The sequence below is a fragment of the Lissotriton helveticus genome, chromosome 5_1 (genome assembly GCF_964261635.1).
Source record: "Lissotriton helveticus chromosome 5_1, aLisHel1.1, whole genome shotgun sequence".
NCBI lineage: Eukaryota > Metazoa > Chordata > Amphibia > Caudata > Salamandridae > Lissotriton > Lissotriton helveticus.
Genome location: NC_136065.1, coordinates 296,291,751 through 296,309,264, shown reverse-complemented (window position 1 = coordinate 296,309,264; position 17,514 = coordinate 296,291,751). Strand labels below are relative to the sequence as shown.

General features: G+C 46.4%; 1 protein-coding gene across 2 annotated transcripts in view; it reads left to right on the top strand.

Moving 5' to 3' along the window:
- Nucleotides 1-17,514, top strand: part of PEX14 (peroxisomal biogenesis factor 14) — a 551,896-nt gene that overhangs the window by 522,148 nt on the left and 12,234 nt on the right. For both annotated transcript variants that reach the window (XM_078642256.1, XM_078642255.1), the window contains exon 6: nucleotides 6,896-6,998. In XM_078642256.1, coding sequence (XP_078498382.1) covers nucleotides 6,896-6,998 — 103 coding nt within the window. The remainder of the gene's footprint in view (nucleotides 1-6,895; nucleotides 6,999-17,514) is intronic.

Here is a 17,514-nt window from a genome sequence, read left to right as displayed (position 1 = left end):
CTACCTCCACCATAGGGCCATCCCCAGTTGCTTCACCAGCTTTTCCGGACCAAGACTGACCATAGTTTACTGCCACTTGCAGATGAGACCATACTTTACTGCCACTTGCAGATGAGACCATAGTTTACTGCCACTTGCAGATGATAATGGAGATGATGTGGTTGATTTACCCTCACATGATGAGAGTTTACACATGCATTTACAAGAGTCCAGTGGACTTGATTCTTCCTACGATACTGGGCCACCCACGGAGAGAGTGCTTCCTTTGCGATAGTCCTGGATTGACAGCGCCTTTCTGTTGAGATTTAAACATATGTGCTTTCTTTATTCCTTTAGCCTCGGCTGACTCCTTCTGAACCCTTACAGCCATTCAATGATGCCCTAACTGTCATCCTTAAAGGCACTTCGTCTAAATCTTGTTCTTTCCCATCAGTGTACAGGCAGGTGGCCAGTCATCAGAGCGGTGCCTGGCAAATCTGATTTTCTTACTCTGCATCCTACTCCTATGAGTTTGATGGTCTAATCATCTGCCAGCAAGGTGAATCCTAATTCATACCCGATGTCCTGACAGGGAGTCAAAATGCATTGAACAATTTGGCAAACATTTGTTATCTGTCGCCAGTCTATCTTTTGGGCCACTCAATGCCAGTTTCCTCCTGGGCAGTTCTGCACGTACCAGCTGGGACATAGTTTGAGAGATCTTGCCAGTGGTCCCTAAAGAGTTTAGGGCCTCCTTGGCTCAACTGTTGAGGGTGGTCAGGATGCAGCTAAATCTGTTGTGTGCTTGTGCAAACTCTGATTGCTTGGGCTTGTGAAGGCCACTAGTGTAGTTCTGAATGAGATCCACAGGCTTCTCTGCAAATGTACATGCATCTCTCATGGACATACCTTTTTATGTTTCCCCCTGTTTGGCAAAAAAGCTGATCTTGCCCTGGAACTCTTCCAGGAAAGCTGGGCCTTGGTTGCTCTTTAAAGCCTTTCAACCCCTGCCAGTCAGTTCCCTCATCCTTTTCGGTCATTTCAAGGCTATTCCAGATGTTTACCGTATAGACTATATGCATAAACAAAAGGAATCCTACTGGCAGGGAAGTGTTGCCCAACAAGGATATGGGAGCACTCAGTGTTTTTAAAATACCCCTCACACACCAAAAGGCCCCTTGGTGTCATGCTTCATCATTGGGGTCTTCGCACCCCTCTATCGGGATGCGGCGTGCTGCGACCTACGACTACGCGGGAGCACTGAAATCAATGACTATGTGTGGTGTGTGTGGTGCAAGTGATAGGGATATTAAATGTGAGTGGTGGGTTATACTGAAGAATTAAAAAGTACCTGGCTCGTGGGTATCAACGAAAAAACTTTATTTACAACCCCGAGCTGGCACTACTAAAAGAAGTGAAGTGCGAGGTAGTATCTGTCGTGGTTACGGACAGTACCTCATGTGTGCGTCGACATGTTTCGGAGCATGTGCTCCTTCTTCAGGACGGGGGCACAACTTCCCCACCTTACTCACGTTTCACTAGATAGTAACTCAAAAATTTTGTGTTAGTAAAAAAGTGAAAAATTATTTTAAGTGTATAAAAAATAGGCTATAATGTGCCTACAGCTGGTTTTTTTTTGCTCAGGATACATGCAATCGCATGACCTGAAAAAGAAAACAAGAAAAAGAAATGGTCACCCTAGTTACGGGTAGTTCAAACAGGTGCAGTCACCTGGAACGAACCACTCCCTCGTTAATTTTGTACCGTATAGACTATGCCAGGTCCCTTCCCCACCCTTTAGTCAGCTCAGCACTCTAGTGGCCTCGGTCAGGGTTCAGGTAGAAAACTTGCAGGTCACATGGGTCACCGATCTTTCCTGTCCCACTTCCTTGCATCATCAGCTTGCAAGCTGCTTTAGTTTGCCATTAGCAGCATGTAATCACCCTGTCAGAGAAAGAATCATGTATTTTCTCTCAGGGTTTGGCAGTCCATCACATCTGATAGACTTTCAGAGGGTCCAGCAGGGCTATGCCCTTCTGGTTCTTTCCAGCCCTTTACAACTTCCACCCACATCAGAGCAGCTCTCATAGGAGCAGTTATGCCTCTTATTCCAAGAGGTGCGAGCATTACTGTCCAAAGGAGCCATCGGGGACTTGTTGTTACTCCAGCCATTTCCTCATTCTGAGGAGGACTGAGGCCTTTGTCCTATTTTCGATCTTCGCTCTCTGAATGATTTCCTTTGAAAGGACAAATTCTAAATGCTAATTCTGGCCTTAGTTCTGTGTACCCTGGATCCAGGCAACTGGATGATTTCCTCGGACCTACAGTTCGCATAATTTTATGTGTTCATCCTTCAGTCCCACAGACGTTACCTGTAGTTCAGTGTTAGTCAGGAGAATTTTCAGTTTCCTCTGTTCCCCTACTGCCTTACCAGAACCGAAAATGATAGCTGTGGTTGCTCCCCATCTTCAGAGGCATGTGATACCAGTTTTCCGCTACCTAGATGATCGACTTTTGAAGGTGGGCTCGCCATAGTCAGATGTGACCACCTCCAATGGACCCCTTCGCAAAGGGTTTCTTGTATAGGAGCTGTCTTGGAGGTGGTGCAGTTTGTGGCCTTTCCTCCACCACAACTAGTCCAGGACATTCAGGCTGTATTCCCACTGTTTAAGCCGCAGTCCTCCGCATCTCTGAGAATTCTGGGCCTGTTGGCCTTGCACATATTGCTTGTTCACTTTGCCAGGTGGCATATGCGGGCTCTGCAGTGGGACTTGAAGCCTCAGTAGGCCAGCATTGTGGGAACCTGGTGGACGTCATCCAAATTTCTGAGGAGACTGCACATGATCTGCAGTGGTGGATGCTTGACTGCAACCTGATCAGCAGCAGACCCCTCTCCCTTTTCCACCCCGAGCTGATGCTGGTGATGGATGCATATCTGCTGAGTTAAGGAGGCCATCTTGGAGATGTGGAATCAGCAGAAACTTGTCTCCACATAATTTTCTTGGAGCTGCTGTCCATCTGCCTGACGTTGAAGGCCTTCCTGTTGTCAATCAATGGAAGGCTAGTGTAGGTCCTCATAGACAACACGTACGTCATGTGTTAAAGCGGGGTGCAGTGGATTATTGGTCCTGTGCCAAGAGTTGCTGCACCTCTGAAGTTGGCTGGAGCGCTTAGGCATTTTCCAGATCATGAACCACCTGATGGATCTTTAAATGCCAAGATAAGCAAGCTCGCTCGGCAACACCTAGCGGATCACGAATGGCAATTGCACCCCTCTGTGTCACAGGACATCTTCCAATATTGGGGAGAACACTGGCTGGTTTTTTTCACAACCATCAAACATGCTGTGTCAAAACGTATGCGCATTGGAGTTCCCAAAAACTATCTCTAGGCGACACATTCATGTTAGAGTGGAGCATGGGACTCTTGTACGTCTTTCGGCCTCTGCTTCTACTGCCACAAAACCTGAAGATGATAGAGATGACCTGGTCCAAATCTTCTCATTGGCCCTTGAATGAGCCAAAAGAGAGTGATGCTTGGAACTTCAGGACATGAGCATCTTTCTTTGAATCCGGATACCTATTCAGTAGGATCTTCTGTTGCAGAGCAGAGTTCTACACCCAAATCTGAGCATTCTACACTTCAATGCATGGATATTAAGTGGCTCCAGTTATCTGCTTTCTACCACCAGAGGTCATGGAAGTCCTCATCGGAGTCCAAGCGACGGTCTTTGAAGTTCAAATCATGCCGGGCACTGGAACAGATTTGTGGCCTGGTGTGGCATTCACAAATCAGACCCTTTGCAAGCCAAACTTTTGGATGGTTTAGTGTTTGTTTTTCTTTGCCCTAGCAACTACTTGCCGTGGGTACTCTTAAAAGTTCTTTATCAGTCTTCTCAGCCATTTTTTTCCCCAGACCAACTGTCCTTCTTTAAGTCACCTATTTTGATACAATTCATTAAAGTGTTGAAACATGTTTCCACCCAAACTGTTTGTGATGCCACAATGGGACCTTAATTTGGTCCTGATATTCCTTATGAGCACCCGCTTCGAGCCAATGCAGAGCTGCTTGTTGAGTCTGCCGACTTTCAAAACTGTCCTCTACTATGATCACTTCAGCTCATCGCAAGAATGAGTTCCAGGTTCTTTTGGTGCACCCACCATACTCCATCTTTTTTTCTGGACAAACTAGTGTTGAGGACCAAGGTGACCTCTTTGCCAAAAGTGGGGATTCCTTTTCATGTTAGGTTATCCATCACCCTCCCAATGTTCTTTGCTCTGCCCCACCCCTTGAAAGAAGAGGAGCGATTCCATTGACTGGACCCCAGAAGAGCCCTAAAATGTTACATCGATCGCACCAAAGACCATCGGATGGATGATCGGCTTTTCGTGAGTTTCTCAGGGGCAAAGAAAGGTAAAGTGGTGCAGAAATGGACATTGTCAAGGTCGATAGTCCTCTGCATTAGGATCTGCTACGTGTTAGCCAAGAAGCAGCCTTCTGAAGTTCTGAGGGCTCATTCTACCAGGACCAAGGCTGCTACTACTGCATTGGCACTCTGACTGCCTGTACCAGTCCACAACTTGGTCGTCAGTGACACATTCATGAAACGCTACTGCCTTGACAGCCCGGACCAACAGGAAGGGAATTTCTCCAGCTCGGTCCTGCAGGACGTTTTGGTCTGAATCCACTCCACAGAGAGACTACCTTAGGCAGATACTGCTATGGTATCCATGCTACAAATGAAGAATCTACTGTTGGAAGTATCCAGATGCTGTGTCTGTGGAATACTCTTATTTAACTGCAGATTCCTCACCACCATCCCAACTTTCTGTTCTGTTAAGTGGTCTCTTTTTACCATCTATAAAGCGTCTCAAATTAGATGTGCAAGCTGGTACCTCCCGTTGTTTTGTAACAACGTACGGGAGCGCGGAACGAATCAAGCAAGAAATTGATGTCTCAGCGTACGGATGGCGATCATAGGTTCTGGGGTGGACTAGTATAATGCGGACCTGCACTGTGCCACCTAGCAACAAGCGGGAGCACCGCTGTGGAAACGTTTTAATCCATTCTGGTGGATTCTACAGGTGAGCAATCTGCTGTTAATCTGTAAACCAGGAGTGTTACTGAAGGTTAAGGAACGTGTACATCACTTCTCTCCAATCTGGAGACCATTCTGTCCTCTCTTACCTTTATTACTTGGCCTGCTTCCTCAGTCCCATCCTATCTCTACTCTCAAATACACTGGCCATTCTTTCTGTCCTTGACCAGCCTCCCCTTGCCCAGTGTTCTCCCGGTCCTCGGTTACCTCTAACCCTTGACTATCTTCCTCGGTCCCACCCTATCAGTTCTCTCCCATCCAATGTTTCCTTCGTTGCCTCTATCCCTGCTGTCACCGTGTTCTTGTCTGTCTTCTCGTTTTGATATTCCACTCCACTCTGTTACTTTACCTTCTCTGTTACTTTACCTTCCACTGCCTTCTAGTGCAGATGTTCACTCCTCGGCCATTCCACTGCTCCTGTCGCCTCTCCATTTGTCACTGTTCTTCTGTAGCTCTTCTCATTCTGCCATCACCATGACTCCAGTGTCCGCATCACATATGCCCCCCTTTTCCAGAAGAGCCTGAAGCGGGTGATTGTGCGGTGCCCCCTGTGCTGCTCTGTGTGCAGGGAGATGCACCCCTGCGTTCCTCTTGGTCTCTCCCAAAGGTGCCGATGCCCCTTCTCACCGGGTGCTTTCTGTGCAGTGTGGCGCTGCCATGTAAAGAGATGGAGAGTGGTCAGGCCGCCCCTCAAAACTCTGCACCTCCTCCATGCGTGCCTGGTGTCTCGCACCATGCAGCGCTAGAGTGCAGTGTGGTGGTGCCTGTGCAGTGAGGTGCTGTATGCCTGGGGGGGCAGGAGATGTGATGGCCAGGGGAACTCACTGCTCTTCGCCCTTTCTAGAAGTACCTGTTGCCACTCATGATAGGGGGGTGGGGCGGGATATGACGCATGCTGCTTTCTGTGGAGTGGGGAATTGTGTGGCAGTTGTGCCGCTTATCAAGGGGTGTTCTGTGTGCAGTTTGTGCACGAAGGTGCTGCGCGAGCGGGCAGGGTAATGGGAGGGGCACACTGCTGGGCACCTCTCCCTCTCTTCCAGAAGTGCTATCCGTGGAGAGAGGAGTTGTGCTCCAGTGGTGCCGTGTATCATGGGGGGGGGGAAGGGGGGGCGGGTTGTGTGCTGCTTTGTTTGCACGGGGGTGCTGCGCGGCCGGGGAGGGCGATGTGAGGGGGGAGTTTCACACCCCTGGGCACCCCTCACTCTCTCCCTCTCTTCCAGAAGTACCTGTTGCCACTCATCAGGGGGGCTGGATATGACGCATGGTGCTATCTGTGGAGTGAGGAGTTGTGTGCCATGGGGTGTTTGTTCTGTGTGCAGTCAGTGTGCTGCTTTGTTTGCACGGAGTTGCTGCGCATCCGGGAGGGTGATGCGAGGGGGGTCACACCGCCGGGCACCCCTGACTCCCCCCTCTCTTCCAGAAGTACATGTTGCCACTCACCAGCAGGGGGGGTTGGATATGATCTGTGGAGTGGGGAGTTGTGTGCCAGTGGTGCCGTGTATCATGGGGGTGTTCTGTGTGCTGCTTTGTTTGCACGGGGGTGCTGCGCGAGCGGGGAGGGTGATGCGAGGGGGTCACACCGCCGGGCACCCCTGACTCCCCCCCCCCCCCCTCTCTTCCGGAAGTACCTGTTGCCACTCACCAGCAGGGGGGGTTGGATATGATCTGTGGAGTGGGGAGTTGTGTGCCAGTGGTGCCGTGTATCATGAGGGTGTTCTGTGTGCTGCTTTGTTTGCACGGGGGTGCTGCGCGCCCGGGTGGGTGATGCGAGGGGGTCACACCGCCGGGCACCCCTGACTCCCCCCCTCTCTCTTCCAGAAGTACCTGGTGCCGCTGATGACGGGGAGCCGCGCGGACCGGGAGCAGCTGCAGCGGATCGAGTCCGGTATCTCGGAGATGGCTGTCAGCGTGACACAGACAGGTAGAGATTAACGACTCTATCCCTTCGCCACCCCCTCCCCATCTCCCTGTGTACCCCCCGCCTCCCCCGGCCCGTCTCTCTCTAATGCGGTGACTTCATTTATCTCTGCACAGAATCTGTTCACATTTGCAAATGAAGACGCCGTCATTTCGGTTTAATTTGAAATTGCTTGTTTACTGTCGCTGCGGCCTCAATTAATTATGTTTTCAGGGAAAGGCTCCCAACCCCAGAATATTAATCAGGGGTCCGCGATGACAGACTCGCAAAGGCCGGAAAGTTCACTTCTCATTTCTGTCGAGATGAGGTTTCCGGCGTTGCCGTTTTCGGCGCGTTTTCGCATTTCTGCCACCGAGGGGGTCAAGAGAGCCCATAATTACTGTGGCTAATCCGACGCCTGACACCCCACACTGTCATGGGCTCCGCGGGGGGCCCGCGGGCCTTCGCCCCCTCCCTGCGTCACGGCTAGGCCCCGCCGCCTGTCATGAGCGCGCGCTGCGTTTTAGGAGGGGGTGCGAGGCGCGCACTTTGAGACTAGGCGCTGATGCTGGTAGGTTTCGAAGTGCCCTTCGTTCCCTAGTTCACAGCATTATCCTTCTAGAGATGACGAAACGTTAAAACGGTGTTTACTGGCGGAGGGAGAGGAGAGAGAGAGAGGGGGGGGGGGTTGGTTGGTCTCGTTGAGGGCCTTTCAGCAGGGCGGAGTTGCCATTTTGGCATTTGGGTGTAGGCCGCAAGCGAGGGGCTGCTTTCAGGCACAGGCCTGAAAGTGCTGGAACATAGTTGTCAATGTTTTTTTTATTAAGTGCTGTAATTTGCAACGTATGAACTTTTTTTCCATTGGTGGTGGTGGCGGATGAGGTAGGGCAATCCCCGTGTCCCAGCCCAGCCAGGAGGGACGACCTGGCTTTACTCGCTGGTGCGCTGCAGTACGGGGTTGATTTGAATAGGTTTGCCAGGGCTAGTAGGTTTCTAGCCCAATTTTGCTACTCTGTGGGCCTGGCTGATCCCAGTGTAATGAATGGCAAGTTAACCACATCAACGTCCTCCCGCTCTGTTCTCTACCTGCCTCGATAAGGAGCCGGTTAGTAAATTTGATATCCTAATCTGGGAGGAGCAAGTGGTAGACCATCTCTGTCTAGCCCTTGGAGTCCTTCTGCACGCCCTTTGCTTTTCTGGAAAATCTGAAATACTATGTATTTAGCTCTTGATGGGGCACTATCAGACCTCATACTATGATATCTTCTTGATTACAGTTCCATCTTCTAACCCATTTAGCATACTAGTCTTACCCGAAAGTATCTTAGCAGAGTCCCGAATTCCAACATCCATGACTTCTGTACTCCAGAATTAGGCCATAAATATAGTGATTATTAGAATGGGAAACTCTTCTCTGTCCTGGTATTCAGAGCTGGCCTGGAAGTTGAAAGCAACCTTTAAAAGTGTATTTATACCTGCCCATCTTGCACACATTGAGGTTGCAAATCAGTCTGACCCTTTCATTTGTATATCAGGGGACTGTACCCAAAAACGGTCTCCTTAAAACGGGAACAAAGGATGCATTTTGCAGCTAAATAGTTCAAGTATTTTGACTTGAAAGCATTTGGGACAGTGTGCATGAAAAAGGTGAAAGTTTGATTCTGTGGGCAAAAAGTCACATTCATCAAGACAAACCTTGACACGTCCATACAATGTTAAGAGGGGTATTTACCCAAACGTCATGTGACTTTGACCGCTAACAAAGCAGCAGGGCAAAAGCTGAACACCACTATGAATATGCAGTGTAGATACTGACTCTGGTATCGATTACTATTCACTTCCTTATCGATTATATAGACTTGGATTACCATGACGAATACTGTGGTAGTAATCAGAAAGAGCCAGAATTACTAGAACCTGACACTCTCAACAAAATATTGCCCTGAAGAAGTTCGTTGAAACGAAACACGTTGGCTGTATGAGGTCATGTTTGGAACAGAAATAAAGAGGATTGATCAACAATATTGAGATGTTTCATCTTTCATTTTTCAAAACACTGGACTACATTAATTACATTTCCCCAATAGAGTGTTCCCTGATTTGCTTTGTAGGTCATGTGATCACTACCCTTCCTTCAAGGTCTGCCTTGGACTGTGCTCGCAGTACTAAGGAGCTACTCCTATCTGGCACTTGAAGATCTGTAACAATGCTCTGGAGCACTATTTTCTGAGACGCAGAAATCGTGTGTGCTTGTAAGTACATTGTGGTTTCTTTCCATATGACCAGTCCAGGTGTGCTGCAGCTAGGCACTACCAGGGTCCCAGCTCTTCTATTGCGCTATGATCTCAAGCTGCAGAAAAAAATGGCGAAAACCTAGAAGTCCTTTGATCCGAGATATTACTGTCCTAGCTCAGTTTTAGGAAGTCTGCCTTATGCACTGCCGTCAGAAGATATTGAGAGCCTATAGTATGGTCATAAGAGTGCACTGCCCATTGGTTCTTATTTTTCCCACTGGATGATGAAGAATCGGGGGTGCACAGCAAGGTAAATGAACTTTGTAGAACCAATTGTTCAGGTAAGGGTGCTCACGAAGGGTGGTGTTATCCGTCAAAACACCATCAATAATCCTCAAGTTGTGTATGCAGAAACTGCGAATACATCCCCTTCGAAATGGCACACCGAGAGTGATCACAGGAGTGATTCAATGTTCAAAAGTTTTTATTTTGTGTACACTTGTTTTCAGTGTTTGTGAATATTCTGGGCTGATATTAACAGCATATCAAAGGGCACCATGTATTGGTACTTTTTAAAGAACTCATTCCCCAATGCATTTCGGGCGGCGAAGCCCTTGGTCACGGAGAGCTGTGGAGGAAGATGAACAGGGTGAGGGTAAGTGAAGAGTCAGAACAAACTGTGGGGAAAATTACCAGTGATAATGGTGTGGGAGTTCAGGGGCATTATTTGAAACGTGCTCGAAACTAACGTGAGGGTACAGGAAGTGTCATGGGCCCTTACCGCGGGTGTGCAGAAATAAATATAATTACAGCAGACAACTCGAGTCAATGTAGTCAAGCGGACTTACTTCTAAGTAACGCGTAGCGCACGCACAGCGCTCTCGATCTGCTCGTGGGTCTGGTTTGTCATGCGCCGGTGTGCAAGGTTAGTAAATGGGCAGATAGGTAGAAAGCGACATAGGACTATTACATTGAAAGCTCGCAGTGAGACGTGTAAGTGGGGGCCATATTGGAAAGGTGAGCAAAAAATGTCAGGGTGGTTAAAAAGAACGGTGAGGAGGTGAAAAAGTTCGGGATGGTGAAGGAAAACAAGGAATATGGCGAGACAGTTATATACAGTCAATATATAGAAATTACAGATAACAACTAAATTCAAAGCGATCATTAAGCCCATTGGGCTTCTGAGTCTGTAACAGGTAAATCCATTCCAGTTCTCTTTTTAACAACAATTTGTTGTTATCGGTTCCTTCACGTTTAGGGATGACTTGTAATACAATGAATTTCAACTGAGCGATGGTATGGCGTGCATCAGCAAAATGCATAGCTACATTGGATTTTTCCATCTTAAGTCGTATATTGGACTTATGTTCATTGAGGCGGGTTTTTATTTTGCGCTCTGTTTTGCCAACATATAGTTTGCCACACGGGCATTTTAGGGCATAGATCACGTTGGTGGTGTCGCAGGTGGCATCAACTGAAAGTTTAATGTTGTGGCCTTTCATGGGGTGTTGTATGCTGTTGCCTTTGATGACATTATTGCAATGATTGCAATTTAGGCAGGGTTGGGTTCCACGGTGATGTTGAGATGTTTCAGAAGGCCTTCCAAGTATTTCCTTGAAATTTCTGCTTCTGGTATGGGCGAATATGGGTAATTTTTCAAAAATGCCCTGAAAATCAGGTTCGTTCTGCAGTATGGGCCAATGTCGGCGTATGATCTTTTTATAGGACGCACTGGCTGTGGAGTACTTGGACACAAGTACCATGCGTTGTTCATCGGCTTTGTGAGTTTTTTTTAGGGTGTATGATCTGGAAATATTGGCAACACGTGATTGTGCTTGGTGAAGTATGTTTTCAGGGTACCCCCGGTCACGAAACCTGTCATGCATTTCTCCAAGCTTTCAAAACCACGCAAAAATGTACGTACGGTACATAGACGACCTCTTCATTCTGTGGTCCCACACCAAAGATTCTCTACAAAACTTATTGACTGAAGTCAATAACAAAGACCCACGTATCAACCTCACATGGCAAATCAGTGAAGATGAAATAGTTTTCTTGGATGTCCTGATAAAAAACACTCCTGAAGGCTTAAGTACGGACATACATAGGAAAAGTACAGACCGCAATAACGCACTCCACTTTGCCAGCTTTCATCAAGGTTCATTGAAGGAACATTTACCTTTCTCACAAATGTTGCGTGTCAAGCGTATTGTATCGGATGATACAATCGTTGACACTCGCATTAAAGAAATGCATGACAGGTTTCTCCACAGCCAGTGCGTCCTATAAAAAGATCATACGCCGACATTGGCCCATACTGCAGAACGAACCTGATTTTCAGGGCATTTTTGAAAAATTACCCATATTCGCCCATACCAGAAGCAGAAATTTCAAGGAAATACTTGGAAGGCCTTCTGAAACATCTCAACATCACCGTGGAACCCAACCCTGCCTAAATTGCAATCATTGCAATAATGTCATCAAAGGCAACAGCATACAACACCCCATGAAAGGCCACAACATTAAACTTTCAGTTGATGCCACCTGCGACACCACCAACGTGATCTATGCCCTAAAATGCCCGTGTGGCAAACTATATGTTGGCAAAACAGAGCGCAAAATAAAAACCCGCCTCAATGAACATAAGTCCAATATACGACTTAAGATGGAAAAATCCAATGTAGCTATGCATTTTGCTGATGCACGCCATACCATCGCTCAGTTGAAATTCATTGTATTACAAGTCATCCCTAAACGTGAAGGAACCGATAACAACAAATTGTTGTTAAAAAGAGAACTGGAATGGATTTACCTGTTACAGACTCAGAAGCCCAATGGGCTTAATGATCGCTTTGAATTTAGTTGTTATCTGTAATTTCTATATATTGACTGTAATATAACTGTCTCGCCATATTCCTTGTTTTCCTTCACCATCCCGAACTTTTTCACCTCCTCACCGTTCTTTTTAACCACCCTGACATTTTTTGCTCACCTTTCCAATATGGCCCCCACTTACACGTCTCACTGCGAGCTTTCAATGTAATAGTCCTATGTCGCTTTCTACCTATCTGCCCATTTACTAACCTTGCACACCGGCGCATGACAAACCAGACCCACGAGCAGATCGAGAGCGCTGTGCGTGCGCTACGCGTTACTTAGAAGTAAGTCCGCTTGACTACATTGACTCGAGTTGTCTGCTGTAATTATATTTATTTCTGCACACCCGCGGTAAGGGCCCATGACACTTCCTGTACCCTCACGTTAGTTTCGAGCACGTTTCAAATAATGCCCCTGAACTCCCACACCATTATCACTGGTAATTTTCCCCACAGTTTGTTCTGACTCTTCACTTACCCTCACCCTGTTCATCTTCCTCCACAGCTCTCCGTGACCAAGGGCTTCGCCGCCCGAAATGCATTGGGGAATGAGTTCTTTAAAAAGTACCAATACATGGTGCCCTTTGATATGCTGTTAATATCAGCCCAGAATATTCACAAACACTGAAAACAAGTGTACACAAAATAAAAACTTTTGAACATTGAATCACTCCTGTGATCACTCTCGGTGTGCCATTCCCACTGGATGATGACATTAACCTCGACACGAAGACGTTTCTGTGGCTTCTGGTAGAGTGAGTACAGAATGGAATTCCAATTATTTTGTGTAACTACATTGAGCCCTCATGAACAAGGATGCCATGTTTCTGCAGTATAGGAGTGCTAAAACCAAACTCTGGCGAGTCTTAAAATCGGTGGGGGCATAATCCTGACTGCTTGCAATGTATTTTCGGCTACTGTGCTATAAGGAAGGGACTTTTGAGGTTGGTTGTATGTCACAATATTGCAGTCAAACTATAAACCTAAAGGTACATTGTGACCATACAATAGCCAGTCATCAGTATGGTTGATTTTTTAGCGTGATATTTTGGTACAACACCTGGTGGTTAGGTGACTACTATTGGGGACATTTCTTTTCAATTCTTTCTCGTTTCTGCTCAGCCGATTTCACTCTGGGCTTAAAAAACGATTGATCTAACCGAGTTCTGGACACCTAACATTGAATGCAAGGTAGCATGCTCTGAAGCGTATACCAGTGACTGTGCCATTGCATTCTAGCAAAGTTTAATGTCAAACATAACATTACACACCCATCTGATTCTGGAGAATAGCAATTTTCTGACTAAGCACCTAATCTCACCAGAAAACCCACTGGAAAATGGTTTCCCCTGACCCCTTTCTGCGTGGAAGGGATTGTGCAATGTAGGATCAGGCAGCACCAACCAGCAGAGGGATATGTCTTTCCTATGCGCTCCTTCACCAGTCGTTACTTTCATGAGAAGGAATCCACTGAAATGTTCTGTGCTGAATGATGATAAAGACGCAGGAGATCATGAAAGAGCGTTCGTTCACAGTTAAACATGGTGGGGTGAAACCTATATGCATCACCGTGCACTCGGGATGCAAAACCATATTAATCAGCTTCCCTAAATCAGTTGTAAATACATGCACTAGAAATTACTCGCTTCCAAAAACGTCATCTAATTATTGAATCAAATTAATGATCAAAGATTTAGAGCTATCCGTCCTCAAAATACTCGCACACTGTTGCGGTAACCACATCTGTCGTCATGACATCTCCCTGTGATATAGAAACCCCCAAATTCAAACTTTCTTTCCTTAATAATGCAAGCACGTGTTCATCGAGCTCTCTATTCTTGCACCCATCCTGGCTTTGAAGTCCTGCACAATCGTCATTTGACTCAGCCAGATGTTCTCTATGGCAATGTCACAGCAGAGTCCATGGCCTGCCATTGACGTGCCCTTCCCTTAAATCGAAAAAAAATTGTATTTGATATCGATATTATTGCTTTTCTTCTCTATGATGTCTGGAGCTAGTGGTCATCCTTTAATTTTTGCGAAAAGATGTCTTTCAGGTTTGTTGTAGCAAAGAGCATCTGTCACTTGTTATAGCTTATCCCAAGAGTTCTTCAGAGATTTCAGTTCTTTAAGATTTGTGTGATACATTATTTTCTAGGATTACTGGAAACGTTTCTTACAACGAGACAGTCCGTGCTGGTTTGGAATTTATTTGTTCTACTCATTAAAAGCTGTAGTGGTGTTGTTCAGCCGAGGTTTATAAGTTTCTTTTTCTGTCGTTTAATCTTTAATATGTATAGTTGATGACCCACACACAGTTGTTTCAACTGATAAGCTACATGCTCTTTTTAACAAGAAAAATGTATTTCTTAACGTATGCATGTGCCCACCATGATCAACGTATATAAAGTTTCATGTTGGAAATATTCCAGTTGTTTTTTCAGTCAGACTCTTTTTAGCTCCACAGCCTTTGCATAACCTTGACATAAAGTGTATTCTTAGTTAATACTTGGATAGGACAAAAGAGTCTCAATGTAACTTTGTAGCTTATGCAGCATGGATCCCTGCCAAGCTGTAAGAGGTAAGGCTGCAGTTTCAGCAGTCCCAGGGATATTTCCTCATGGGAAAAGCGACAGGGAAATCCATCCTTTCATTCTGCAGGCATTACTGCCTAGCTGTAATGTTTGTACCTACTGTCAGGCTGGACAGGTGTTGATGAAATATTATTGTTGTTGAGTTGTGGCCCTTCAAAGTCTCTTCCCTGTTTTCTTATTGGTACTTACTGATCGACTTCGTCAACCCATCTAGCCCTCCTAGACTCGAAAGAAAAATTCCTCAAGTTTCAACAGTTAATGGTCAAAGTGTAATGTTTGCACTTTGCACTCCATCAATCTAAGTAATTTATTGTTTAAAATCTAATCGTGCAACATCGGTTGGAGCGCATCTTGGGTGTCTTCCACATTTACAGAGGTGTTTTATTAGCTCATATAGAATGAATGTACCAGATCCATACATGTATGCCCCATTAGTCCGAAAAACACATTTACTGTACCTGGTACACATATCTTTATTGCAACCATCAGCTTGTGAAGTAGCCTATAAAACTAGTTAAGAAAGGAATACTCAACAAAATCTGTCTAGCTATGAGTCCAAGGCTTTGCAAGGCACCATGACTAAATCCAAAATCATAGTCCAGCTTGCTGACATAAGTGCTGTTACTGCATAAATAATTATTCTAACCATAAAAGAGAAGTCCTAAAGCACACATTCACTTCCATGGATCCTTCCCACAGCTTCAAAAGTGAAACAGATGCCATAATCAACATGGGCTATAATATCATAATTGATGAAGAGTGCAAACGTTGGATGTAGCAACACAACACAACACAGTACTGGCCAACACATTACTTAAAGACCATAATGAGACACTAGCCCTCTAAGCAGGCATGCTAACTTGGCCCTAGATTCATTGTGCCAGGCACAAACTGTTCGGGATTATTTCTTACACCAATCAGTTAGTGATTCGCCACGAAATAATAGTAACTTATTTTCAAAATAAAGCTGGCGTTTCCTTTCTCATAGGAATCTGCCAGACTAATGCTGTTGAAAGAAACCAGTATTGGAAGCTGCTGTCTGGTGTTGGCTTAATCAGAGAGCTGTTCTTTAGTGATGCTTTACCAGAGAGCTCCTCTTTAGTGATGCTTAACCAGAGAGCTGCTCTTTAGTGATGCTTAACCAGAGAGCTCCTCTTTAGTGATGCTTAACCAGAGAGCTGCTCTTTAGTGATGCTTAACCAGAGAGCTCCTCTTTAGTGAGGGTTAACCGGAGAGCTGCTCTTTAGTGATGCTTAACCAGAGAGCTGCTCTTTAGTGATGCTTAACCAGAGAGCTCCTCTTTAGTGATGCTTAACCAGAGAGCTGCTCTTTAGTGATGCTTAACCAGAGAGCTCCTCTTTAGTGATACTTAACCAGAGAGCTGCTCTTTAGTGATGCTTAACCAGAGAGCTCCTCTTTAGTGAGGGTTAACCGGAGAGCTGCTCTTTAGTGATGCTTAACCAGAGAGCGCCTCTTTAGTGATGCTTAACCAGAGAGCTGCTCTTTAGTGATGCTTAACCAGAGAGCTGCTCTTTAGTGATGCTTAACCAGAGAGCTCCTCTTTAGTGAGGGTTAACCGGAGAGCTGCTCTTTAGTGATGCTTAACCAGAGAGCTGCTCTTTAGTTGGGCTTAACCAGAGAGCTCCTCTTTAGTGATGCTTAACCAGAGAGCTGCTCTTTAGTGAGGCTTAACCAGAGAGCTGCTCTTTAGTGAGGCTTAACCAGAGAGCTGCTCTTTAGTTAGGCTTAACCAGAGAGCTGCTCTTTAGTTAGGCTTAACCAGAGAGCTGCTCTTTAGTTAGGCTTAACCAGAGAGCTGCTCTTTAGTTGGGCTTAACCAGAGAGCTGCTCTTTAGTTGGGCTTAACCAGAGAGCTGCTCTTTAGTTGGGCTTAACCAGAGAGCTGCTCTTTAGTGGGGCTTAACCAGAGAGCTCCTCTTTAGTGATGCTTAACCAGAGAGCTCCTCTTTAGTGATGCTTAACCAGAGAGCTGCTCTTTAGTTAGGTTTAACCAGAGAGCTGCTCTTTAGTTAGGCTTAACCTGAGAGCTGCTCTTTAGTTAGGCTTAACCAGAGAGCTGCTCTTTAGTTAGGCTTAACCAGAGCGCTGCTCTTTAGTTGGGCTTAACCAGAGAGCTGCTCTTTAGTTGGGCTTAACCAGAGAGCTCCTCTTTTGTGAGGCTTAACCAGAGAGCTCCTCTTTGTGGATTAGTGTGGCTCACTGGTTAGAAGCAGCAGAATCAGGAGCAGAAGTCAGCCCGGGACCAGGGTTCAATTCCCGACGCGGCAGGGTCGTGGACTTGGGTCAGTGGACTCGATAATTCTCGCTTCAGTGCTTACTCTAATCAGGGGTTCCACTCGGCAACTCTGGGCATTAGCTTGCCTAATCTCCACAACGGCCCCATCAATTCCGGGGATGCCTGGCTCCACCTTGGGGACTCCCAGCAGGGACCATCCCACAGGGAAAGCCAGGACGGGTTCCCCAGAGTTATACAGCGCCAGGAAACCTATGGACGGGTAGCAGTGCGCTTTACAAGCTCAAATACATTTACATTTACATTTGTGAGGCTTAACCAGAGAGCTGCTCTTTAGTTAGGCTTAACCAAATAGCTGCTCTTTAGTGAGGCTTAACCAGAGTGCTCCTCTTTTGTGAGGCTTTGCCTCGCTGCTTCTCTCAGGTGAAGTTCAGCTGACCACTTTCAGACCGCTCCCCACTCTCTGGTGAAGCCAAGTCATGTCCGCGTTCTCTAGTGACGGTCAACAAAGCTGGTGCTTCAGGTGTGTGTAGTACCTGTAATCACAGAGGCATTTGGTCGCTGAAAAGATGGGTGGGCTGA